This window comes from Oncorhynchus tshawytscha, linkage group LG03 (assembly GCF_018296145.1).
Source record: "Oncorhynchus tshawytscha isolate Ot180627B linkage group LG03, Otsh_v2.0, whole genome shotgun sequence".
NCBI classification, from domain to species: domain Eukaryota; kingdom Metazoa; phylum Chordata; class Actinopteri; order Salmoniformes; family Salmonidae; genus Oncorhynchus; species Oncorhynchus tshawytscha.
Window position 1 is genome coordinate 49,139,754 of NC_056431.1, and position 27,257 is coordinate 49,167,010.

At 42.3% G+C, this 27,257-nt stretch overlaps 1 protein-coding gene across 5 annotated transcripts in view; it reads right to left on the reverse strand.

The window, feature by feature from the left end:
• Positions 1–27,257, reverse strand: part of LOC112237888 (NEDD8-conjugating enzyme UBE2F) — a 94,303-nt gene that overhangs the window by 56,217 nt on the left and 10,829 nt on the right. For all 5 annotated transcript variants that reach the window (XM_024406485.2, XM_024406499.2, XM_024406492.2 and 2 more), the window contains 2 exons: positions 23,586–23,615; positions 21,750–21,815 (listed from right to left, as the gene is read on the reverse strand). In XM_024406485.2, the coding sequence (XP_024262253.1) occupies positions 21,750–21,815; positions 23,586–23,615 (96 nt within the window). The remainder of the gene's footprint in view (positions 1–21,749; positions 21,816–23,585; positions 23,616–27,257) is intronic.

Here is a 27,257-nt window from a genome sequence, read left to right on the forward strand (position 1 = left end):
GGATTTTTCTTTATTTTCTACATTGTAGAATAATAGTGAAGACATCACACCGGACATAACACCGGTCTCCCGCGTGCCCCACATTCTGTAGTACAGACATGGCCTGCTCTCCCTTATGAATGTAATTAGGCACTTTCCCATGTTTACCACAGTATTTACTGTAGACTGCACAGTAGGCAAATAAACACATTTCGTTACTAAAATAATGATTAAAAAAACTTTCAAAATGCATAAGTTGATTTAGTTATGGACCCATAACGAATTACTATGGGAATAAATACCACTGACTTAAAGAAATATTGGAACAAAGTTGTCTAGTGAAGGCAAATAACTTAGAATCCTCCGATCCTAGAGCCTACTCCCGACATCACGTTGTACAGCGCCATAGAAACTCTGAGGATTTCCTTTTTCTCTGAATAGAAACACCTTAAAATTAATCAAATTAATTAAGCCAAATTTCTTAAAATCAATCCCATATACTGTTATTACAAAAAAGGTTTTAAAATCTCTGGTATTGCCAATACGTAATACTATCAAATGCTTCTCAAAGATGCCCTCTGGTGGTCAAACTAGCAACAACTTGCAGTAACAGAAAAAATGGCTGAGAATTAAATGACGTGCCACAGAATGCTGAGGCAGCACGCAAGGTTTGCCTCGGTATGACGCAACTTTTAAAGGAGTAACCACTGTACAGCACCCAATGTCACAGGAAGGCCAAAAAGATCATCAACCCCCCGAGCCACAGCCTGTTCATCAGCTTTCATCTAGAAGGCAAGGTCAGTACAGGTGCATCAAAGCTGGGATGATAGACTTCTAATCTCAAAGCCATCAGACTTTTAAATAGCCATCAATAGCTGGCTACCACATGGTTACTCAACCCTGCACCTGGCTGGTGTGTTTACGGACATATTCAATCAATCCCTATCCCAGTCTGTTGTTCCCACATGCTTCAAGAGGGCCACCATTGTTCCTGTTCCCAAGAAAGCTAAGGTAACTGAGCTAAACGACTACCGCCCCGTAGCACTCACTTCCGTCATCATGAAGTGCGTTGAGAGACTAGTCAAGGACCATATCACCTCCACCCTACCTGACACCCTAGACCCACTCCAATTTGCTTAACGCCCAAATAGGTCCACAGACGATGCAATCTCAACCACACTGCACACTGCCCTAACCCATCTGGACAAGAGGAATACCTATGTGAGAATGCTGTTCATCGACTACAGCTCGGCATTCAACACCATAGTACCCTCCAAGCTAGTCATCAAGCTCGAGACCCTGGGTCTCGACCCCGCCCTGTACAACTGGGTACTGGACTTCCTGACGGGCCGCCCCCAGGTGGTGAGGGTAGGCAACAACATCTCCTCCCCGCTGATCCTCAACACTGGGGCCCCACAAGGGTGCGTTCTGAGCCCTCTCCTGTACTCCCTGTTCACCCACGACTGCGTGGCCACGCACGCCTCCAACTCAATCATCAAGTTTGCGGACGACACAACAGTGGTAGGCTTGATTACCAACAACGACGAGACGGCCTACAGGGAGGTGCTGAGGGCCCTCGGAGTGTGGTGTCAGGAAAATAACCTCACACTCAACGTCAACAAAACTAAGGAGATGATTGTGGACTTCAGGAAACAGCAGAGGGAACACCCCCCTATCCAACAGTAGTGGAGAGGGTAGTAAGTTTTAAGTTCCTCGGCGTACACATCACAGACAAACTGAATTGGTCCACCCACACAGACAGCATCGTGAAGAAGGCGCAGCAGCGCCTCTTCAACCTCAGGAGGCTGAAGAAATTCGGCTTGTCACCAAAAGCACACAAACTTCTTCAGATGCACAATCGAGAGCATCCTGTCGGGCTGTATCACCGCCTGGTATGGCAACTGCTCCGCCCACAACCGTAAGGCTCTCCAGAGGGTAGTGAGGTCTGCACAACGCATCACCGGGGGCAAACTACCTGCCCTCCAATACACCTACACCTCGATGTCACAGGAAGGCCATAAAGATCACCAAGGACAACAACCACCCAAGCCACTGCCTATTCACCCCGCTATCATCCAGAAGGCGAGGTCAGTACAGGTGCATCAAAGCTGGGACCGAGAGACTGAAAAACAGCTTCTCTCTCAAGGCCATCAGACTGTTAAACAGCCACCACTAACATTGAGTGGCTGCTGCCAACACACTGACTCAACTCCAGCCACTTTAATAATGGAAATTGATGGGAAATGTAAAATATATCACTAGCCACTTTAAACAATACTACCTAATATAATGTTTACATACCCTACATTATTCATCTCATATGTATACGTATATACCGTACTCTATATCATCTACTGCATCTTTATGCAATACATGTATCACTAGCCACTTTAACTATGCCACTTTGTTTACATACTCATCTCATATGTATATACTGTACTCAATACCATCTACTGTATCTTGCCTATGCCACTCTGTACCATCACTCATTCATATATCTTTATGTACATATTCTTTATCCCCTTACACTTGTGTCTATAAGGTAGTAGTTTTGGAATTGTTACCTAGATTACTTGTTGGTTATTACTGCATTGTCGGAACTAGAAGCACAAGCATTTCGCTACACTCGCATTAACATCTGCTAACCATGTGTATGTGACAAATAAAATTTGATTTGATTTAGAGGCTGCTGCCCTATATACATAGACATGGAATCACTGGCCACTTTAATAATGAAACACTAGTCACTTTAACTTCTTACGGCATGGGGGCACTATTTTCACGTCCGGATGAAAAGTGTGCCCAAAGTAAACTGCCTGCTACTCAGGCCCAGAAACCAAGACATGCATATTATTAGTAGATTTGGATAGAAAACACTCGGAAGTTTCTAAAACTGTTTGAAGGATGTCTGAGTATAACAGAAATCATATGGCAGGCGAAAACCTGAGAAAAATCCAACCAGGAAGTGGGAAATCTGAGATGTAGTTTCTCAAGTGATTGCCTATCCAATATACAGTGTAAATTTGATCCGATCGCACCTCCTAAGGCTTCCACTAGATGTCAACAGTCTTTCTACTGTGAAGGGGGAGCGAATAAGAGCTGTTTGAATCCGGGGTCTGGCAGAAAGCCTCGAGTTTAGTCACGCGCGCAAGCTCTGTTCCTTTTAATTTCTAAAGACAAAGGAATTGTTCGGTTGGAATATCATTGAAGATTTATGATAAAAACATCCTAAAGATTGATTCTTTTCATCGTTTGACATGTTTCTACAAACTGTAATAGAACTGACTTTACGTCTGGACTTAGAAATGCTCACGGTGTGGGCACTATTACTGGACTAAACGCGGGAACAAAAAGGAGGTATTTGGACAATAAATTATGGACTTTATCGAACAAAACAAACATTTATTGTGGAACTGGGATTCCCGGGTGTGCATTTTGATGAAGATCATCACAGGTAAGTGAATATTTATAATACTATTTCTGACTTCTGTTGACTCCACAACATGGCGGGTATCTGTATGGTGGCTGAGCGCTGTACTCAGATTATCGCATGGTGTGCTTTTGCCGTAAAGCTTTTTTGAAATCTGACATTGCGGTTGCATTAAGGAGAAGTATATCTTTAATTCCATGAATAACACTTGTATCTTTCATCAACATTTATGATGAGTGTTCCTGTAAATTGATGTGGCTCTCTGCAAAATCACAGGATGTTTTGGAGGCAAAACATTACTGAACATAACGCGCAAATGTAAACTGAGATTTTTTTGCTATAAATATGATCTTTATCAAACAAAACATACATGTATTGTGTAACATGAAGTCCTATGAGTGCCATCTGATGAAGATCAAAGGTTAGTGATTAATTTGATCTATTTCTGCTTTTTGTGACTCCTCTCTTTGGCTGGAAAATGGCTGTGTTTTTTGTGACTAGGCACTGACCTAATATAATCGCATGGTATGCTTTCGTCGGAAAGCCTTTTTGAAAATCGGACACTGTGGTGGGATTAACAACAAGTTTATCTTTAAAATGGTGTATAATACTTGTATGTTTGAGGAATTTTAATTATGAGTTCTCTGTTTGAATTTGGCGCCCTGCACTTTCACTGGCTGTTGTCAAATCGATCCCGTTAACGGTATTTCAGCCGTAAAAGGTTAATAAATGTTGTTTACATACTGCTTTACTCATCTCATTTCTATATAATGTATTCTATTATACTGTATTTTAGTTAATGCCACTCCGACATTGCTCGTCCTAATTTTGATATTTCGTAATTCCATTATTTTACTTTTTAGATTTGTGTATGTTGTGAATTGATAGATACTACTGCACTGTTGGAGCTAGGAACACAAGCATTTCGCTACACCTGCAATAACATCTGCTAAATACATGTATGTGACCAATACATTTAGATTTTTAAAGGACCTTCCCCAAACTGTTGCCACAAAGTTGGAAGCACAGAATTGTCTAGAATGTCATTGTATGCTGTAGAGTTAAGAGTTCCCTTCACTGGAATTAACGGGCCTAGCCCGAACCATGAAAAACAGCCCCAGACCATTATTCCTCCTCCACCAAACTTTACAGTTGGCACTATGCATTGGGGCAGGTAGCGTTCTCCTGGCATCCGCCAAACCCAGATTCGTCCGTCGGACTGTCCGATGGTGAAGAGTGATTCATCACTCCAGAGAACGTGTTTCCACTGCTCCAGAGTCCAATGGCTGCTAGGTTTACACAACTACAGGCGACGCGTGGCATTGCGGATGGTGATCTTAGGCTTGTGTGCGGCTGCTCGGCCATGGAAACCCATTTCATGAAGCTCCCAACAAACATTTATTGTGCTGACGTTGCTTCCAGAGGATGTTTGGAACTTGATAGTGAATGTTGCACCCGAGGACAGAAGATTTGACACACTAAGCACTTCAGCCCTCTGCGATCCCATTCTGTGAACTTGAAGGGATGTCCACATACTTTTGTATATATAGTGTAGCTGGTTACCAGAACTTAAGATAACATGAGCTAGTTGATCAACCGGACATTTATGATAGTTATTTATAACCTCTCTAAGGTCTGTCAATAAATGACAATGTAACAAGAGGAAAACTGCCCATGCACTTCCAAATTCGAAATTGCACCTTGTGCATGCTACTATTACAACTAGTAGCATGGGGGGGTTAAAGCAGGATAAATTGATAACCTTTTTCTCTGCTACACACATTCATTAGGTAATTCCAACCCTTTAGTCTAGACATAGCACACATGCATACACTGGCCCTGAGTGTTAAAGTTATGCTCAGTATACAGGTCCATGCCTGACACTAATCACATTGGAACATAGAGAGAAGAGTCCTTGTATTATCCACAAGAGATCTCTGTCCGCTCCCCTGTAGGTTATTATTTTACAGGCTTTACGTACGTGGGGTACGAGTTCCAAATGGAGCCCAATTCCCTAGTGACCAGAGGCTGTATTCGGTCTTCACTCAGGTCCGGACGGCCCAACTCAAATTTTGCAAAGAATAATTCCAGGTGACAACCTCTTGAAGCTGGTTGAGAGAATGCCAAAAGTGTGCAAAGCTGTCATCAAGGCAAAGGGTGGCTACTTTGAAGGTTTTCAAATATCAAATATATTTTGATTTGTTTAACACTTTTTTGGTTACTACTTGATTCGATGTGTTATTTCAGAGTTTTGATGTCTTCACTACTATTCTACAATGTAGAAAATAGTAAAAAATAAAGAAAAACCCTGGAATGAGTAGGTGTGTCCAAACTTTTGACTGGTACTGTACGTTTCTAAATGTGTCATACTATGAATATAGTAGTAAAAATGTGATTCATTTCAGGGCCCATATTCATAAAGCGTCTCAGAGTAGGATGAGTGCTGATCTGGGATCAGGTCCCCCCTTGTTATAAACTAATAGGCAAAACTGATCCTAGATCAGCAGTGTCTCCTAATCTGAGTTGTTCTTTGTAAATACGGACCCAGAGCTCAACGTCACAATGATCTCATAAGAACACCAAACTGGACTGGGCCTATTCAGGCAAGGCACTCCCAGCATGTTGCTCCAATTGTTTAGAGCTAATCCCCTGTATAAAAAAGCATTGTGATTTCTGCTAATGGCTTCATATCAAACCAGGCACAAATGGGGAAAGGTCTCCACTCATAATGACTACACATAGCCCAGAACAAAGCATTGAGTGAACCCAAGCTGTCAGTGTCCCAGTTCTGAAGAGAGACACTGAGATATACAGTGATGTAAGAATACAGGGGACAGGGGTTGAGGGGGATGAGCCAGGGAACAGTTTTGCCATCTCCCCTCACTTTGGGTTCACTGTTAGGGTAAACTACATCATGAAACCGGCATGTACTAACTCATCCATCTGAGATTGCTTTAACGGAAGCTAGGTAGATCAAAGCCTTACAAGTGTGCAGCGAAAAGTCCCAACTCCCTTTCCAAGGCAGCCCTGTCCACCAAGAGAGAGATGGCGAACAAAGACATTTCCCAAAATACTTGAATGATTTCTTACTCAGAGGTTGGCGGTTTGTGTGCAAAGTATATGATTACTATAAGTGAGAGGAGTTTCTAAATCGTATCAATGTTAAGTGTATCTGTCCCTCTCTGCCCCCCTCTTTTGTAACAAGCAGCCATGTTGTGTCGGCGTGCTAGGGACCCGTTTTTACCGTAATAAGTGTGTGTTTATCCTGTGTTACCATTTAATTAGGTAGTAAATAAATAATTAAACCAACTTGTTTTGTACTGAATCATAAGTAAGGCTTGGGTTTTGCAGATGCAATGAGGTTCCGACTTTTAAAAATGTATTTTTAATAACAATTAGGCCTTACTGTTGAATTCAGTCTACGGGAATTGCGTAGCAAATTACGTTATACACCAAAAGAGCAGTTGTCAGGATTGTCGTTGAGTGTGAGAGTTTCCTTTCGACCCAGATAGCAGAGAGAGATTGTCAGGTATACAACACCGGAGTCAAAGGGTCAGAGTGTGTAGGGTAATTATTAATTTCCAGAGCTAGGACACAATGGCCAGCCTATTAAGGACATTTGAGAAGATATATTTGTTTGTCTGGAGCGAAGTATTATCGTTCTCTCTCGCACTTCATGAGTGCGTGTAGATACGGCGAGTAATTCTTTATGTTCCAGTAACATTGCTAGCAAGAAACTCCGATTGGGTTGAACGTGAGACGTCGTTAGTAAACCCCCATTCCCAAATTGAAGGGGTCCCTTTTGTTCTTGATTTAAAAATTGTACAAGAACGGCTAGCTTTGCATTAGAATATTAGCTAACGAACAGAGAGAAGCCATTCGAGCAGAATACCACCTTTAGGTACCACCTGGAGAAACCCCAGAACAGTCACGCGCTACAGCGTGACTACCAACAAAGCAACCAAGTTTGCAAACTGAGCTCGGTACACAAAGGAGTGAAGACGACAGAAGGTTTCAGACTTTACCTCTCTCAGGTGTCCCTAGTCTTTTCCTCTTGGCCATTCGGCACAGAGTAATATGGCGCCTCGTCACCAACAATGCCAAAATGCTCTTAGCGTGGAACACCTTGACAAAATCAAAAACTTTTGCACCTTTGACCCCGTTCCAGGGAAGCCAAACGACACAGACGTTCTTAGCAAACATGGAGGACGCCTTTGACGGCTACCCGAACGCAACGGGTACTGACAGGCTTTATCTGTTGAAACAAGTGTCGAATAGACACGACATGGTTAGTCCGTCTACAACAGCAACATGTGCAAAACTACTCACTGAAACAGGAATGGAAGAGTTATTACCATTCAAACAAATGTTTCTGTAGAAAATGTATCCTAACTTCATTAACTACTTGGGCCCTACAGACGAGAACAGCTTTTGAGGCATCAAAAGTGAGCCGCGCTAAGAGCCCTGACATCTCGGTTTTCAATATTGAGCAGGAGCACTCACTCCAGTTAGAGGGTGCGGCATCAGGGATAGGAGCGTGGAGTGATGACGCACAACAATGGTATCTACCACAAAACCACGATACCAATAACCACCGAGGTCAAAATAACTATAAAGAACATTGCCAGTGAAAAGACTACCACTACAATCAACCTGGTCGCTATGATCCTGCCCACAACCCACATGGGTAACAAAGAGTTCAATGACGATCAAAACGTAAACCGATGCACTCTAGAAGTTAAGAGAAGTACAGAAGAGAAAAAAAATGTTTGAGAAAGAGCGAAAAGGTCTGCTGAAATTAACACCATTAGCAAGGATGTAAACAATCAAATTACCCCCGCTCTCACTCGTAACCCTATCCAGGGCCCACTCGATCAAGAAACAAGCCCACAAGCTTTGACTACGGATAGACACAATAGACACAAACGATGTGTCACAAGGTAAACCACATCACTATAGCCAATTCCACACAAACTCTGATCTGTTTTCACCATGAACACAAATGGCACATCACATTGGTGCGAATAACCCCTTCACTTTGTGGGGAATATGACCACAAAACACAACTCTGTAAGTCGCTACATGGAAACAGTCCTGGAGGACTGCTTAACCCATGATGAAGGGCTCTACAGTGAGAGTATTTCACTCGCATATGCCCCTAAATATAGATGCGAATCATTTACGAACAGTGTCTGAGTAAAGATTACAACCAACCGTAATCGATTTCCCCCCCGCTGCGAATTGTTTAAAAACTACAAGTCCCACATTTTACAAGCGGTATACGCCAACCACAGTAGAGTTTACTGTGATGACGCAGTCCAGTCAGTCAGTGAGAGAAAGGTGAACACTGGGAAAAAAAGAAAATCGGTATAGGCTATAAGTTAACGTGCAGTCATCGATAAAAATGAAGCCATTCAATTTTATTTTAAGTGAAAAAGCAATGAGAAAGAGGAATCCAGCGAGGGGGATTCGCATGTTTCAACTAACGAAGCCTCTTCACAAGGTTTACCTGAGCCGGCTAATGTTGACATGGCAGCTAACGTAAGGGATGCTGAGAAAAACGTTAGCTAAGCTGCTGAGAACAATGTTAGCGAAGCTACCGTGACCTTCGCTGTCACTTCAACGTCCACTGTAGCCTGGCAGAAGGAGAACATATAGATTTCAATGCGAATTTGCTCAAAATGATCCCATTGCTAAATTTCGAAAACAACGTCATGTTCTGCAAATATTGTAGAGGGCAGAAACAGGCGGGCAGCTAGTCCTTCGTGTCAGGAAACCCGCATCTGAAAAGAGATAATGTAACGAAACATAACATCTCGCAGCGGAATATCCAGTACAGAGATCTGTACCTGTTGAGACAGGAGACACCATCAGGCAGTGTCAGCAGCCTTGAGAAGGCAAGTGCTGCTGTCTGAGGAGAAGAGGAGGCATCGGAAATTAAAGATAAACATCGCATACTTCATTGCGAAAGAAGAACCTTTCATCAAATTTGGGCCACTTATCGGACCACAAAAACGGAGTTGACATTAATCCCACATATGACAATGATGTAAGATGTGCGGAGATGATTGGTAAAATTGCTGACAAAATGAGAGGGCCTGTCAGCCGCGAAGCATTTTGCCATTCTAATAGACGGAGACACTAATATATCCAACACCGAATGCGAGATTGTCTTCATGCGCTTGTTGGAGGATGGGAAACCAGTCAATCTCCTGGTCAGACAGACTCTTGAGCACTCCCATGCCATTGGTAAGTTGTTTCTCTTTACAGGCTTTATTCTTGTGTAAAGTTGAATCATTATTCGTAATGGAGATGGAATTTAGTTTGTCAGAAATACTTTTGTAGAATAGTTTTTTTGTGTTGTCATTCGAGGTGTTTTGGTTGCCACCAAGGCCGCATTTCGTGCTGTTTGCTCATTGGATGGTCATGGATGAAGAATTGCATCTCCTTCGGGGCAGATGGTGCCTCCGTGAACATGGGCCACCATGGGGGAGTGATTGCCCATCTGCAGAGAGAGGCAGGGGGGCATATAATTCCAATCCACTGTATGCCACAAAGATAATTTATTAGTTACAAACCTATGATTGAGTTTTATTTGCAAGCAGAGAATGTTAAACAGTGTGTGTGTGTGTGTGTGTGTGTGTGTGTGTGTGCGCGCTCTAAGTGCTGGAATGGTAAATACCACAGAATTATTGTTTTCTGCTGGCACAAGAGACAGGGGGGGGTTTGAATTGTTTGGAAGATTCTGTTCTGACTTTCACAGGCTAGACCTGAATGTATTGCCAGGCTAGGGCTGGCAATACTTTCAGAAGAAAGAGCCAAAAGGTGTCTGCCGTGTACGATCTTCTGAATCTGAAATCGAAGATGTATCACTTCAGCGGAAAATCCAAACAAGAGCTCTATGTTTTCGGGCGAGAGCGCTGTGTGGATATTTGCACACCCTCTAGCGTCAAGGGCACTCGCTGGATCCCCCATGTCTACAGATCCCTCAAAAAGTGTTCCTGCAGCATGGAAAAGAATGAAATTGAAAGATATATTTTCCCTAGAACATACTGGAGTTGGTGCAGCTTATGCTGGTGCTGCCCATTTCAGCGAGGCTTCTCTGCGCAGAACCGGATTAAGAATTCGACAAGAAGGTGCCTTGGGGTCTCCACCAGGGAAGACCTGATGAGGATCAGCCTGGAGGGGCCTTCAGTCGAGGAGTTTGATCCCACTGCTGCCATGGACCGCTGGCTGACCTCTTAGCGTGCCAGACGGCCAACATACAAAAGCAGCTGGACAACTGATATCCTTTGCGTCTAGTAGGCATGGGTCAATGTGTGGTTTTGGTGGTATGTGCTGTTGCATAGATGTGTGACCCTTGGAACATGTGCACACACACAAGCAGTATAAATATGTATGTAATAAATTCTTTGTTACTTTAACATTTTACACTGTGCGCCTCAATTTCTGAGTGCGCCTACATTTTTTCATTTAGGAGCACATGTACTCCTTGGGGGAAAAAAATTGTGTAGAGCCCTGTGATGCACTAATTCATTCGGCTCGACAATAACGCTCATCTCTCAAACATGGATGAAATGATCTCAAAAGGGCTGTGAACCTCGCTAAACTTTGGTTAGATACACTAAACTTTGAGGTTTCACTCAAACTACTTCGCCACTCACAAAGCGACTCATACTGAAACTACACTTCCAAAACGTATCGCTTGTTCACCCTGTGTATGTTACCAGCCACAAAACTGAACACCTGCTACTCTGAGCAGGCTTGATGGATCATTTGGTCCCACTGATTGATTGGAAAAACAACCAATTGTGGTCACAAGTAATTGTGCTGCCTCCATTGACCACACTGTGTTCTCCTAATGTTTGCTGCAACACAGTCATCCACAAGGAGTATCTGTCGACAGGACCCCTTGGGAAAAATACTTTTTGATACCTCTTGGTACAGAATCTGACTCAAGCGGATATTACAATATCTCAGCACATACAAATCAGCAAACCTCAGACTATTATTTCCATGATTCCGAGGAAGCAGTCTGAGTGAGCAACTTCCGTCCTCATTGGAATCATGCAATACTGTAGCTAAGATGAACTTCCTTCAGACACTTCTGCAAGCTTATGCAAGCAGTGTGCAGCAGTCTCAGGAAACTAAGTATCAATGTTCAGAGTGGACTCTGCTTCCGATGATACATTTTCCGCTTTGAGGGCGACAGACCCCTTAACAATGAAACTAACAGCTTCAGTCCCGCCACTGACCCGGTAACTCCAACTAGTATAACACTGTGTGATATCGCCGAAAGATATCCTCATCTCAGTTCGCAGTTACTGAAACGGTTCCCACATGTGGACGCTGTGGAAAATGCGGGCCATGACAGTCACTAAGCATTTTGAAGCAAAAACACCAGGAGATTTGGTTGAAAGGTTACAGCCAATCTATGAACAACGCAGATGCTGACAACTCATACAAAGTGCACAATATTTTTGTTTGTGCCTCGGATACCAACACCAACCGCTGGTTGGGGTGTCCGGAGACAAAAAGGGGGGGTGAATACTAGCCCAGCTCCATGATGAGCCTCGTTGAGGCCAGTGGGTGGGTCGAGGCTACGTGCAACACTGTGCGAGGCCACCCACGAGAACAGAAAGGGGCGGACAAGCCCCTCGACGGGGATAACCTTGGAATACATATTGAGAGATCACTGAGGTGTCCCACACTTTCCATCTCCCCCCAAAAATGGTAACAATAATCATTCGTAGCCATGCATAGTCTCAACTACAATGCAAATAGTAAAATACTCTAAACATGTGTTCCGGTAGGACAACAATACGGAATAAAAATCGGTAGACTAGTTGGTCCCCTTTGGTACCAGTACCAATGCCAGAAACAGTCAGCAGGTTAGAAACCTAACAAGTGAAATTGCCCTTGATAACAGCAACAGATGAGGTAGTAGTCACTCAGATTGCACCACGTGGAAGGGAATCGCCAAAACACTCTTCTGATGTTAACACACATGCTGTTAACAAATAGAACTGTAAAAATATCTGAACACTATGAAGTGGTTATCAACGCACACATACTCAATTACATGCTCACTTACACACACACACCCCTGATCTTGCGCTCTTCTCGCCATCTCTCTATTGTTGAGAACTGTTTTATAATTTAATATGTTTTTTCGTTTTTATGTATTCGTCTACAAGTTTATATATGTTTACAACAAGCAAGGGGAAGATATCAGGGGCATTGGGGAATAATAACAGATTGTACAGAATACATTTGTACTGTAAAGCCATCTCTAGAGTAACGCAAGGTCTCTTTCATGATCATGTGAAACATGAATTGCTATGGAAATGCTGGGATGTTTTTCAATGATGTTAAAGGTAATTATGATGCAACTATGACAGTGATACGATATGAATTACAATTATCCTCATGAATATTAAGGCTATACCCACTACATGTTACACAAAGACACTCAACCATGCAAATTGTTGGAGTTACTATTTATTTGGACATCACATTATAGTCTTACTCTTACACAGACATTGTACACACTCTCACTAAATCACATCCGATATCATACACATCAACCTACTCAGATTTACTACACATAAAATATATTGTCTTAATTTTCTAACATCTGTGGCATTGGCTCACAGGCAAACAGGCAAGGGAATAAAACAAATATTGCTAGAACCGATTTCTTGAATTCTAAATATCAGACATTTGAAAGCTAATTTTGACCATTATAATACCTCTGATGGCAGTAACTTTACAAGCACTAATTATGGTCAATTTAGACTGAAAATAGTATCTAGTTATGGTAAGGGGAGAAATAAGCATAGCCAGTTCTAATTATAACAGTTTAGCAGATTATACAAAAATATCAGTCTTTACGTGGCTAAAAGAAAAGGAATATAACATATACTGTTTACAGGAAACTCACTCTACATCCTTAGATGAAGTTGTGTGGAAAAAGGAATGGGGTGGTGAAATAATTCTCTGTCATGGACAAAGGAACTCAAAAGGTGTGATATGAATTAACAAACATTTAAAATCGGAATGTGCAAATAGTCAGGAATGATGATTCGCAAGAAAGGTGGATCTTTTTGATTATGAAAGTGGATGAAAAAGGAGATTTGGCTCATTAATCTATATGGTCCAAATCAGCATAAAGGTTCAAAAAGTTTTAATAGGAGACAGAATGTGATCGGATCATCATCTAATTGGCATTCACATAACTCAGATTGTCCACGTGGACGGGGATATTGGAAATTTAATCAAAGTTTACTGGAGGACAACATTTTTAACTAAGACAAAATAATTTAGAACTGAATTTTTCCAGTATCATATAGGTTCAGAAAATCCCCTTATTGTTTGGGATACCTTTAAAAACGTACCTTCAGGGGTCATTCAATATTCATCAATAATAACAAAGCAGTTTCTGGCTAAAGGGACTAACAAGGGAAATCCATTAACTAATAGTACAGGTAGACAGCAATAAAAATGATACCACAGAGATGCAAAATAAGTTAGAGGAAAAACAAAAAGAACTTGAGGAATTTATTCAAGCAAACTGGATAGAATATGGAGAAAAATTAAAAATTCTTCCCGAATCTCCAATATAGGAATGCTAACAAAAATACATTTGCAGAAACTCATTGCTGAAGACAGTCATCTATGACTCTTCGAATTATATTTTAAAAGAGGAAGCTAAATATTTTAGGGAGATGTTCTCTTTTCCGTCTCATCCTCTCCCACTGAATGAAGATTACGGTAAGGAATTCTTTCCAAATTCCATAATAATGGAAAATTAACAAATCTACAGAAAGATCAGTGAGAAGGCCAAATTAGAGGCTATTAAATTCTTTCAGCCTGGAAAAACCCCAGGGCTTGATGGCATACCAGTAGAGGTATATCAAGCCTTTTTATATACTAAAAGCTCCATTGTTAGATGGTTTTAACTACTCCTATAGAAATGGTAGTCTGTCAGGTACTCAGCAGGAAGGTCTGATTTCTCAGGGTATTGCCCTCAGGTAGCCTATTTCTGGTCTCAGGTTCAGGAATGGCTGAAAATGCATAGCATTGATCTAAAATTGACCCTGGAAATAGTACTGTTAGGAAATCTGGAGAGACTGGGTCAGTCAATTACTAATATTCTTAATAAAAATAATTATCTTCAATTCGTAATCTGTGGATTCTATTCGATTAGATAGAAATTGTACGTTAAACATCACAGCATAGTTGAAAGATATGTTGCATAGAAATCCGAAGAGGGTGGCCAGCAGAGATAGGTGGGAAGGGCTGAGGGAAGCTGAGGGTTGGGATGTGGTATTGGAGACAAGTGGGAGTGGAGTTGATGTGCGGGAGATAATGATGGTCAAAGATTAAAACTAGTAAAGTCAAAGTAAAAAATAAAGTAAAAATCAGTTTGAATGACACTGAGGGGCAGTGTTTTTACAGCTAATGCCGGTTTGCCTGAGGCTGATGCCGTGCAGGTGTTTGTACACACACCCACTCATTCAGATAAACGCATACAATAACACACACATACAGTGGGGCAAAAAAGTATTTAGTTAGCCACCAATTGTGCAAGTTCTCCCACTTAAAAAGATGAGGCCTGTAATTTTCTTCAAAGGTACACTTCAACTATGACAGACAAAATGAGAAGAAAACAAATCCAGAAAGTCACATTGTAGGATTTTTAATGAATTTATTTGCAAATTATGGTGGAAAATAAGTATTTGGTCAATAACAAAAGTTTCTCAATACTTTGTTATATACCCTTTGTTGGCAATGACAGAGGTCAAACGTTTTCTGTAAGTCTTCACGAGGTTTTCACACACTGTTGCTGGTATTTTGGCCCATTCCTCCATGCAGATCTCCTCTAGAGCAGTGATGTTTTGGGGCTGTTGCTGGGCAACATGGACTTTCAACTCCCTCCAAAGATTTTCTATGGGGTTGAGATCTGGAGACTGGCTAGGCAATTCCAGGATCTTGAAATGCTTCTTACGAAGCCACTCCGTTGCCCGGGCGGTGTGTTTGGGATCATTGTCATGCTGAAAGACCCATCCACGTTTCATCTTCAATACCCTTGCTGATGGAAGGAGGTTTTCACTCAAAATCTCACGATACATGGCCCCATTCATTCTTTCCTTTACACGGATCAGTCGTCCTGGTCCCTTTGCAGAAAAACAGCCCCAAAGCATGATGTTTCCACCCCCATGCTTCACAGTAGGTATGGTGTTCTTTGGATGCAACTCAGTATTCTTTGTCCTCCAAACACGACGAGTTGAGTTTTTACCAAAAAGTTATATTTTGGTTTCATCTGACCATATGACATTCTCCCAATCTTCTTCTGGATTATCCAAATGCTCTCTAGTAAATTTCAGACGGGCCTGGACATGTACTGGCTTAAGCAGGGGGACACGTCTGGCACTGCAGGATTTGAGTCCCTGGCGGCATAGTGTGTTACTGATGGTAGGCTTTGTTACTTTGGTCCCAGCTCTCTGCAGGTCATTCACTAGGTCCCCCCGTGTGGTTCTGGGATTTTTGCTCACCGTTCTTGTGATAATTTTGACCCCACGGGGTGAGATCTTGCGTGGAGCCCCAGATCGAGGGAGATTATCAGTGGTCTTGTATGTCTTCCATTTCCTAATAATTGCTCCCACAGTTGATTTCTTCAAACCAAGATGCTTACCTATTGCAGATTCAGTCTTCCCAGCCTGGTGCAGGTCTACAATTTTGTTTCTGGTGTCCGTTGACAGCTCTTTCGTCTTGGCCATAGTGGAGTTTGGAGTGTGACTGTTTGAGGTTGTGGACAGGTGTCTTTTATACTGATAAGTTCAAACAGGTGCCATTAATACAGGTAACGAGTGGAGGACAGAGGAGCCTTAACCTCTTGGTGTTAGGGGGCAGTATATTTATTTTTGGGGAAAAAACATTCCCGTTTTAAATTGTCCCGACAGATATATTATCGAATAGATATTCTAAAAAAACCTTGAGGATGGATTCTAAACAATGTTTGCCATGTTTGTCGATATTATGGAGCTAATTTGGCGTTGTGGTGACTGCAATTTCCGGGCGATTTCTCAGCCAAACGTGAAGAACAAACGGAGCTCTCCGTTCACGGGATGGGGTGTCACTACAGGTTAAAGAAGAAGTTACAGGTCTGTGAGAGCCAGAAATCTTGCTTGTTTGTAGGTGACCAAATACTTATTTTCCACCATAATTTGCAAATTAATTCATAAAAAAAATCCTACAATGTGATTTTCTGGAATGTTTTTCTCATTTTGTCTGTCATAGTTGAAGTGTACCTATGATGAAAATTACAGGCCTCTCTCATCTTTTTAAGTTGGAGAACTTGCACAATTGGTGGCTGACTAAATACTTTTTTGCCCCACTGTACGTGCCAGACATGCACACAAACATATACAGTTGGCATTGCTGTTATGATTTTAGTTGTCCTTGATGTCCTTCGTTTTTTTGTGTGTTGTTTTTGGCATTGTTGTTTGCTGTTTTCTGTTTTTTTTCTCTTTTAGTTCATTCTCTTGGTTGTTGGTGTAAAAGTAAAGATAAATTAATAGAAAAAGACTCAAGTTAAATACCCCAGTAAAATACTACTTGAGTAAACGTCTAAAAGTATTTGGCTTTAAATATACTTAAGTATCAAAAGTAAAAGTATGAATAATTTCAAAATCCTTATATTAGGAAAACCTGATATAATTTATGAACGAAGCATGTGCTTAGTGAGTCCGCAAGATCAAAGGCAGATGACCAGGGATGTTCTCTTGATAAGTACGTGAATTGGACCCTTTTCCTGTCAAAATGTAACAAGAACTTTTGGGTGTCAGGGAAAATGTATGGAGTAAAAGGTATATAATTTTCTTTAGGAATGCAGTGAAGTAAAAGTAGGCAAAAATATAAATAGTAAAGTACAGATACCACAAAAAAAACTACTTAAGTAGTACTTGAAAGTATTTTTACTTAAGTAGTTTACATCACTGTCCATAGGTCATCCCTCTAGACTGTCCGAAGCTGGTGCCTTACAGCTGTAGTTATCAACTTAGGATAGTGTCCTAAGCAACACACCACTAAGTATGACCGCCCTAGATATGACAGACAAAATGTTATGATAGAGTAATTTAACCACAAGCATGGACGTATAGAGGAAAGTCCAATTAGATGATGGTGTGGTATGTACATTACCGTTCAAAAGTTTGGGGTCACTTAGAAATGTCCTTGTTTGTGAAAGAAAAGAAAATATTTTGTCCATTAAAATAACACCAAATTGATCAGAAATACAGTGTAGACATTGTTAATGTTGTAAATGACTATTGTAGCTGGAAACAGATGATTTTTAATGGAATATCTACATAGTTGTATAGAGGCCCATTATCAGCAACCATCACTCGTATGTTCCAATGTCATGTTGTGTTAGCTAATCCAAGTTGATCATTTTAAAAGGCTAATTGATCATTAGAAAAACCTTTTGCAATTATGTTAGCACAGCCGAAACTGTTGTCCTGATTAAAGAAGCAATAAAACTGTCCTTTAGACTACTTGAGTATATGAGGCATCAGCATTTGTGGGTTCGATTACAGGCTCAAAACGGCAAGAAACAAAGACATTTCTTCTTTAACCTCTCTTGGGTAGGGGGCAGTATTTTCACATCCTGATGAAAAGCATGCCCAAAGTAAACTGCCTGTTACTCAGGCCCAGAAGCTACGATATGCATATAATTGGTAGATTTGGAAAGAAAACTAAAGTTTCTAAAACTGTTAAAATAATGTCTGAGTATAACAGAACTGATATGGCAGGCAAAAACAGCAAATCTACACACAATACCCCTTAATGAAAAGCAAAAACAGATTTTAAAAAAAATATATATTTACAAAAGTAGGGATAGTGTATTAATAATAAAAAATAAAAAGTATTCAGAACCTTTGCTATGAGACTCAAATTGAGCTCCGATGCATACTGTTTCCATTGATCATCCTTGAGGTTTCTACTACTTGATTGGAGATCTGTAGTAAATTCAACTGATTGGAAATTATTTGGAAAGGCACATACACCTGTCTATATAATGTCCCACAGCTGACAGTGCATGTCAGAGGAAAAACCAAGCCATGAAGTCGAAGGAATTGTTCGTAGAGCTCCGAAACAAGATTGTGTTGAAGCACAGATCTGCAGCATTGAAGGTCCGCAAGACCACAGTGATCTCCATCATTCTTAAAATGGAAGACCTTTTGAACCACCAAGACTCTTCCTAGAAAGTGTGCATTCAGGGGAGAAGGGCCTTGGTCAGGGAGGTGGCCAAGAACCGGATGGTCACTGACAGATTTACAGAGTTCCGATGTGGAGATGGGAGAACCATCCAGAAGGACAACCATCTCTGCAGCACTCCACCAATCAGGCCGTTATGGTAGAGTGGCCAGACAAAAGCCATTCCTCATGACAGCCCGCTTGGAGTTTGCCAAAAGGCACCTCTCAGACAATGAGAAACAAGATTCTCTGGTCTGAAGAAAGGAAGATTGAACTCTTTGGCCTGAATGCCAAGTGTCACGTCTGAAAGAAACAGCATCATGCTGTGGGGATGGTTTTCTGCGGCAGGGACTGGGCGGCAAAGACGAATGGAGCAAAGTAGAGAGAGATACCTAATGAAAACCTGCTCCAGAGCGCTCAGGACCTCAGACAGAGGCAAAGTTTCACCTTCCAACAGAACAATGGCCCTAAGCATGCAGCAAGTCTCTGATTATCCTTGAGTGGCCCAGCCAGAGCCACGGACTTGAACCTGATTGAACATCTCTGAAGAGACCTGAAAATAGCTGTACAGCAACGCTCCCCATCCAACCTGACAGAGCTTGAGAGGATCTGCAGAGAAGAATGGGAGAAACTCCCCAAATACAGGTGTTCCATGCTTGTAGTGTCATACCCAAGAATACTCGAGGATGTAGTCACTGTCAAAGCTGCTTCAACAAAGTACTGCATAAAGGGTCGGAATACTTATGTAAATGTGATATTTCCGTTTATTATAAATTCACAAAAATGTCTAAAACCCTGTTTTTGCTTTGTCATTATGGGGTATTGTATGTAGATTGAGGGAATGTATTAAATTGTAGAATAAGGCTGTAACCTAACAAAATATGGAAAAAGTCAAAGGGTCTAAATACTATCCTTAGGCACTGTAATTCTGAGGCTGAGACTCCCAGACAGTCACTCGCCTCTCTACCGGTCATTAGAGGTCAACTCCAGAGCAGGGGAGCCATGCCTTTAGTAAGTTAATACAATAGCAGGCTCAAGAGGAGAGAATACACTTGACTCAGCGTTAAGAGGGCTCAGAGAGCACCCGTGCACAAACAGACGCGCACACACATTAAAATGACTGCTCAGCATATAGAATATGCCTCCTTTCGAGAGTGACTGGCTGACAGCACGCAGAAATAGAGAGGTGATAGAGGGGTGGCTCCTAAACACACCACATCACAAATTCATGACATTACCTCTTCTCTTGGTATTTTAGTTAGAGCCGGGAGAACCTGTGGGTTTTGCCAACATCACCTTGTAGTAGAAACTCGAAGGATAATTTATCTACGGGTCATTCCGCAATTAATCACCATTATCATTCCCACAGGCTGTGAATTTAAAAAGAGTCAACTGCTGGGGCTGGGCGGTCCTCTCAATCGTGCTCTGGGGCACTGACACAGACTGTGAATGAGGAGCTAGTATTAGAGGGCTTTTCACACTGCATGATCTTAGCCCTGGGCTTTGTGCAGAGAAGATTATTTACGTCCTCCCAATCGGAATCTTTTCAACCAAAAACTTCATAGACCTCGAGGAGTGCGGGCCTGACAGCATAGGGACATTTTGGAGCTTGTCGTAACAAAGTACAGCATGAGGGTAATTGTTAAAATCACCCCTCGAACAGGGACTATGGAGGCACCTCAATGTTCCAACCCATGCAAGGTATTGAGGAGCTTGGTTCTAAAACAGTTCAGTTGGTGAAATGAGATGCTATCCACTATCTCCATGCTAGATCAAGCTCTCAAACAGAGTTGAGCATTACAGGTGCCCCCTGCTGACACAGAGATATTACTGAAATGGTAAAGGCTCTCTTTAAAAACAAAAAAGGTCTGAGAAAAAAAAATGCAGCAGATGTGAGGAAAGTGGCAAAACATTACAAATGCACTGCATTAAACATGCATGTTGCTGTGCCCATCCTCCTGAGCCTGGACAGGGCAGGCTAAACGCATGGGGCAGCTAGCCAAGTCTCCTGGCTCCACAGAGGGAGAACAACAGCTATCCTGTCCCCAGTTCCTACTACTCACTCCCCAGCTAAACCACACTGCCCTCTGTGACCTCCAAACAGGCCGTCTTTGAATACTCCAGAATAACACTGCTCTAATGGTGACAACCAACAGCGCAGTATCAGAGAATCTGCCGATACTGCACTTTATGAAGGCTAAAGGAAGGAACTGAGCTCATTTAGCAAGAGAAGAAATGAGGGGCACATACCTGGAGAAGGGTGGGTGTGCGTGATGAAATTCACACAAGCAGTAACACACACACACACACACACAGAGTTAGGAGAACAAAGTCTCCTAAGGCATGAATAATTCCAGGCTGCTCCAGTAACAGTACATCTTCAGACTACAGTATACAGGATAGGTATGCACTAGGCAGCGCTCTAAGACAGGACCTGCCTGGGGAATAATGATGGCTGCCTGCCTGCCATCCTGCTGGAGACAGCCTGCATTTAAATACAGGGAACAACCACTTAGGCTAGAACAGGACGTGCTGTCACAGACGTGATCCGGGACTCTCAATTACCTTCCTGAGAAGCAGAACTTTTGCCTGGAGAGCAGTTCTCAATAGGGGACTATAGAATACTCAATAATAAGTTTGTACTGGTACAGCTTGTCATTGGTGTGAGCTACAACTTTGGATAATGGTGACAATAGTCAGAAAGAACAGCACATGATTTTATTTTTATCAGTGTGATACTCAGCTGGCATGGAGTTTATGCCCTTTAAAAGCACTGCAGTAATTAGAGAAATCGCTGATGTAGTCCATCTTAGACTTGACCTCCTGACCTCAATGATCCAGTTTAACTCTCAGAGGAGGTCAACGGTTTGGAGAATACAATTACTTAAGCACTGCCACTTATTAAGAGCCTACTTCTAAAGGTTAACTGAAGGGATTAGAAACAGCTTCCAGACTGTCATCATACCTTACTATCCTAGTAACTAGCTCACTGCACACTTGTGTTATACAATTGTTATTTATGTAGGTCTACATACACACAGGTTGGCTATTAGTGAGATGGGGGCTGGTGGGGTCTTACCTGGAGAGACAGCCAGCTGAAAGTGATGTAGCTTGTTCTCATCAGGGAAGCTGGCTTTACACGTACCTAAGGTGGGGAGGTGGTGAGAGAGAGGATAAGGGCATATCTCTCAGTTGTTATTAGCCAACATTTACAGTTGAATTGATATTTTCTGGGAAATGTACATAGTTATCTTATTATATTTGAATCTATGTGTACATTATAAATCTAGGTCTACACTATCTTTGTTATCTCTATGTTATGCTAATACAGTACCGGTCAAACATTTTAGAACACCTACTCATTCAAGGGTATATTTTATAATTGATATTCTTCAAATTGCCACCCTTTGTGCACTGCTGTCATCAAGGCATTCTTGGCATTCCCTCAACCAGCTTCACCTGGAATGCTTTTCCAACAGTCTTGAAGGAGTTCCCACATATGCTGAGCACTTGTTAGCTGCTTTTCCTTCACTCTGAAGTCCGACTCATCCCAAACCATCTTAATTTGGTTGAGGTCTGGGAATTGTGGAGGCCAGGTCATCTGACGCAGCACTCCATCACTCTCCTTATTGGTCACATAGCCCTTACACAGCCCGGAGGTGTGTTGGGTCATTGTCCTGTTGAAAAACAAATGATAATGGGACCAAACCAGATGAGATGGCGTATCACTGCAGAATGCTGTGGTAAACCTGCTGGTTAAGTGTACCTTGAATTCTAAATAAAATCACTGACAGTGTCACCAGCAAAGCACCCCCACACCTTCTCCTCCATGCTTCACAGTGGGAACCACATATGCAGAGATCATCCGTTCACCCACACCGCGTCTCACCAAAAATCTCGAATTTCGACTCCAGACCAAAGGACACATTTCTCCGGACTAATGTCCATTGTGTTTCTTGGACCAAACAAGTCTCTTCAGTAGTGGTTTCTTTGCAGCAATTCGACCATGAAGGCCTGAGTCACACAGTCTCCTCTGAACAGTTGATGTTGAGATGTGTCTGTTACTTGAACTCTTTGAAGAATTTATTTGGGCTGCAATTTCTGAGGCTGGTAACTCTAATGAACGTATCCTCTGCAGCAGAGGAAACTCTGGGTCTTCCATTCCTGTGGCGGTCCTCATGACAGCCAGTTTCATCATAGCACTTGATGGTTTTTGCGGATGCACTTGAAGAAACTTTCAAAGTTCTTGAAATTTTCCGTAATTACTGACCTTCTCTTCGCTTATTTGAGATGTTCTTGCCATTATATAGACTTAGTCTTTTACCAAATAGGGCTATCTACTTTGTCACAACAAAACTGATTGGCTCAAACGCATTAAGAAATTCCACAAATTAACTTTTAATAGGACGCAACATTAATTGAAATGCATTCCAGGTGACTACCTCATGAAGCTGGTTGAGAGAGAACGCCAAGAGTGTGCAAAGCTGTCATCAAGGCAAAGGATGGCTATTTGAAGAATCTCAAATATATTTGAATTTGTTTAACACTTTTTTGGTTACTACATGATTCCATGTGTTATTTCATGGTTGACGTCTTTACTATTATTATACAATGTAGAAAATAGTCAAAATAAAGAAAAACCCTTTGATGTTCTCAAACATTTGACCGGTGGTGTATACATCACTGTATTTAGCACTGTATTTTGCTATAAAAGTAAGAAGTAACTGGTCTATGATCATCATCCATTTTCCAGTGGCTCTTAATCTCCCCCTGGTGTTCAGACAGGAGCACTACAGCCGAGACATCCACCGCTGCCTGCAACTGACTCTTCAGTTACTAATGAGCCATGGGAACATCAAACACATCATTCACATGAATCCGCAACTTTTTTTTATGTTGCACTGCATACACTTACTAGGAAGGTTGGCTTCAAGTTCTGCAACTTCTGCAATATGAGAGAGAGAGAGAGTCGTCAGACTAAAACTAAGAATCCTGATTGTGTGGGTAGCTAGGAGAGCGCAGTCAGTGGTGTGCACCAAATCCTAAGGGAACAACATCATATCCCACACTCCCTTCTCTTCTCTCTCAGCCCTGTGTTGTTGGAATGCTACAAACTTACTAGAAAACACCCCTGCAAAAAAAGTTACCTTGTCATTCATAGGCTGAATGTATGACAAACAAATATTATGAAATGGTAGCTACAGTAATTATTTACCTCATAAATCAGGTTGTAAATTAATCAAAACAAAGACAATATGATTGATAAACCTGCAGACAGTTCAGCAAATAATTTGTACCACAGTCAGTTTGTCTACAGTTTCAAGTTAATGTCACAGGCATTTCACTGTACTTGTGTACTTCTTGCAAACTCCAAATGCAAAAATACAGTAATCAATATAGCACTAAACATTAGAAAAAACAAAACAAGCAATAAAAATAAGAACACAAGTAAGTATATACAGGGTCAGTTCCAGAACCATAATTACAATGGACAGGGACACTGGAGTGATGGAGGGAGATGTACAGTACAGTGGTGAGGTGACTAGGAATCAGTATATACTGTACGATAAACAGAGTAGCAGCAGTGTATATGATGATTGTATGAAAAGTTTAGTATAAATGTAAACTCATCAAAAAAAGAAACGTCCTCTCACTGTCAACTGCGTTTATTTTCAGAAAACCTAACATCTGTAGATATTTCTATGAACATAAGATTCGACAACTGAGACAAACTGAACAAGTTCCAGAGACATGTGACTAACAGAAATGGAATAATGTGTCCCTGAACAAAGGGGGGTCCATATCAAAAGTAAGTCATTATCTGGTGTGGCCACCAGCTGCATTAAGTACTGCAGTGCATCTCCTCCTCATGGACTGCCCCAAATTTGCCCGTTCTTGCTGTGAGATGTTACCCCACTCTTCTACCAAGGCACCTGCAAGATCCCAGACATTTCTGTGGGGGGGGGTGGCCCTAGCCCTCCCTCACCCTCCGATCCAACAGGTTCCAGACGTTCTCAATGGGATTGAGTGCCGGGCTCTCTGCTGGCCATAGCAGATCACTGACAGAATGAGCAGTATGGCTGTTGGCATTGTCATGCTGGAGGGTCATGTCAGGATGAGCCTGCAGGAAGGGTACCACATGAGGGAGGAGGATGTCTTCCCTGTAATGCACAGCATTGAGATGGCCTGCAATGACAACAAGCTCAGTCCGATGATGCTGCGACACACCACCCCAGAACATGACGGAGCCTCCACCTCCAAATCGATTCTGCTCCGGAGTAGAGGACTCGGCGTAAGGCTCATTCCTTCGACGATAAACGCGAATCCGACCATCACCCCTAGTGAGACAAATCCGCGACTCATCAGTGAAGAGCACATTTGTCAGTCCTGTCTGGTCCAGCGACGGTGGGTTTGTGCCCATAGGCGACATTGTTGCCGGTGATGTCTGGTGAGGACCTGCCTTACAACAGGCCTACCAGCCCTCAGTCCAGCCTCTCTCTGACTATCGTTGACAGTCTGAGCACTGAGGGACGGATTGTGCATTCCTGGTGTAACTCGGGCAGTTGTTGTTGCCATCCTGTACCTGACCCGCAGGTGTGGTGTTCGGATGTAACGATCCTGTGCAGGTGTTGTTACACGTGGTCTGCCACTGCGATGACGATCAGCTGTCCGTCCCGTCTCCCTGTAGTGCTGTTTTACACAGAACCCAAACCGGCTGCGCGAGTGTGCCATCCTGTGCCATTGTGCATACATTTATTTTGTCCCGACACCAAATGCGATCACGACACGCAGGTTAAAATATCCAAACAAGCTCTATACCAATTACATTAATTTGGGGACAGGTCGAAAAGCATTAAACACTTATGGTACTTTAGTTAGTTAGCTTGCTAGCTAATTTGTCCTATTTAGCTAGCTTGCTGTTGCTAGCTAACTATTTTGTCCTGGGATAAACATTGAGTTGTTATTTTCCATGAAATGCACAAGGTCCTCTACTCTGACAATTAATCCACACATTAAACGGTCAACCGAATCGTTTCTAGTCATCTCTCCTCCTTCCAGGCATTTTCTTCTCTTGGATTTATATTGCGATTGGCAACTTTTATAAATTAGGTGCATTACCGTCACTGACCTCGTTCGTCTTTCAGTCACCCATGTGGGTATAACCAATGAGGAGATGGCACGTGGGTACCTGCTTCTATAAACCAATGAGGAAATGGAAGAGGCAGGACTTGCAGCGTGATCTGCATCAGAAATAGAACTGATGTCTATTTTAGCCCTTGGCAATGCAGATGCTCGTTGGGGCACACGAGCAGTGTGGGTGCAATAATTAAATAACAGATTTCTAAATTTATTTTGCAAAGCAGATCTCAGCGATCACTGCCTCATTGCCTGCATCCGTAACGGGTCAGCGTTCAAACGAACTCCACTCATCACTGTCAAATGCTCCCTGAAACACTTCAGCGAGCAGGCCTTTCTAATCGACCTGGCCGGGGTATCCTGGAAGGATATTGATCTCATCCCGTCAGTAGAGGATGCCTGGTTATTTTTTTAAATTATTATTATTATTTTATTTTTTTAAATGGTAACCATGCTAAGCATGCCCCATTCAAGAAATTTAGAACCAGTAACAGATATAGCCCTTGGTATATAGCCCAGACCTGACTGCCCTTAACCAACACAAAAACATCCTATGGCGTTCTGCATTAGCATCGAACAGCCCCCGTGATATGCAGCAGGGAAGCTAGAAACCATTATACACAGGCAGTTAGAAAAGCCAAGGCTAGCTTTTTCAAGCAGAAATTTGCTTCCTGCAACACTAACTCAAAAGTTCTGGGACACTGTAAAGTCCATGGAGAATAAGAACACCTCCTCCCAGCTGCCCACTGCACTGAAGATAGGAAACACTCACCACTGATATATCCACTATAATTGAGAATTTCATTAAGCATTTTTCTACAGCTGGCAATGCTTTCCACCTGGCTACCCCTACCCCGGTCAACAGCACTGCACCCCCCACAGCAACTCGCCTTCCCCATTTCTCCTTCTCCCAAATCCAGTCAGCTGATGTTCTGAAAGAGTTGCAAAATCTGGACCCCTACAAATCAGCCAGGCTAGACAATCTGGACCCTTTCTTTCTAAAATGATCTGCCGAAATTGTTGCCACCCCTATTACTAGCCTGTTCAACCTCTCTCTCGTGTCGTCTGAGATTCCCAAAGATTGGAAAGCAGCTGCGGTCATCCCCCTCTTCAAAGGGGGGGACACTCTAGACCCAAACTGCTACAGACCTGTATCTATATACCCCGCCTTTCTAAGATCTTCGAAAGCCAAGTCAACAAACAGATTACCGACCATTTCGAATTTCACCATACCTTCTCTGCTATGCAATCTGGTTTCAGAGTTGGTCATGGGTGCACCTCAGCCACGCTCAAGGTCCTAAACGATATCATAACCGCCATCGATAAGAAACTTTACTGTGCAGCCGTATTCATTGATCTGGCCAAGGCTTTCGACTCTGTCAATCACCACATCCTCATCGGCAGACTCGACAGCCTTGGTTTCTCAAATGATTGCCTCGCCTGGTTCACC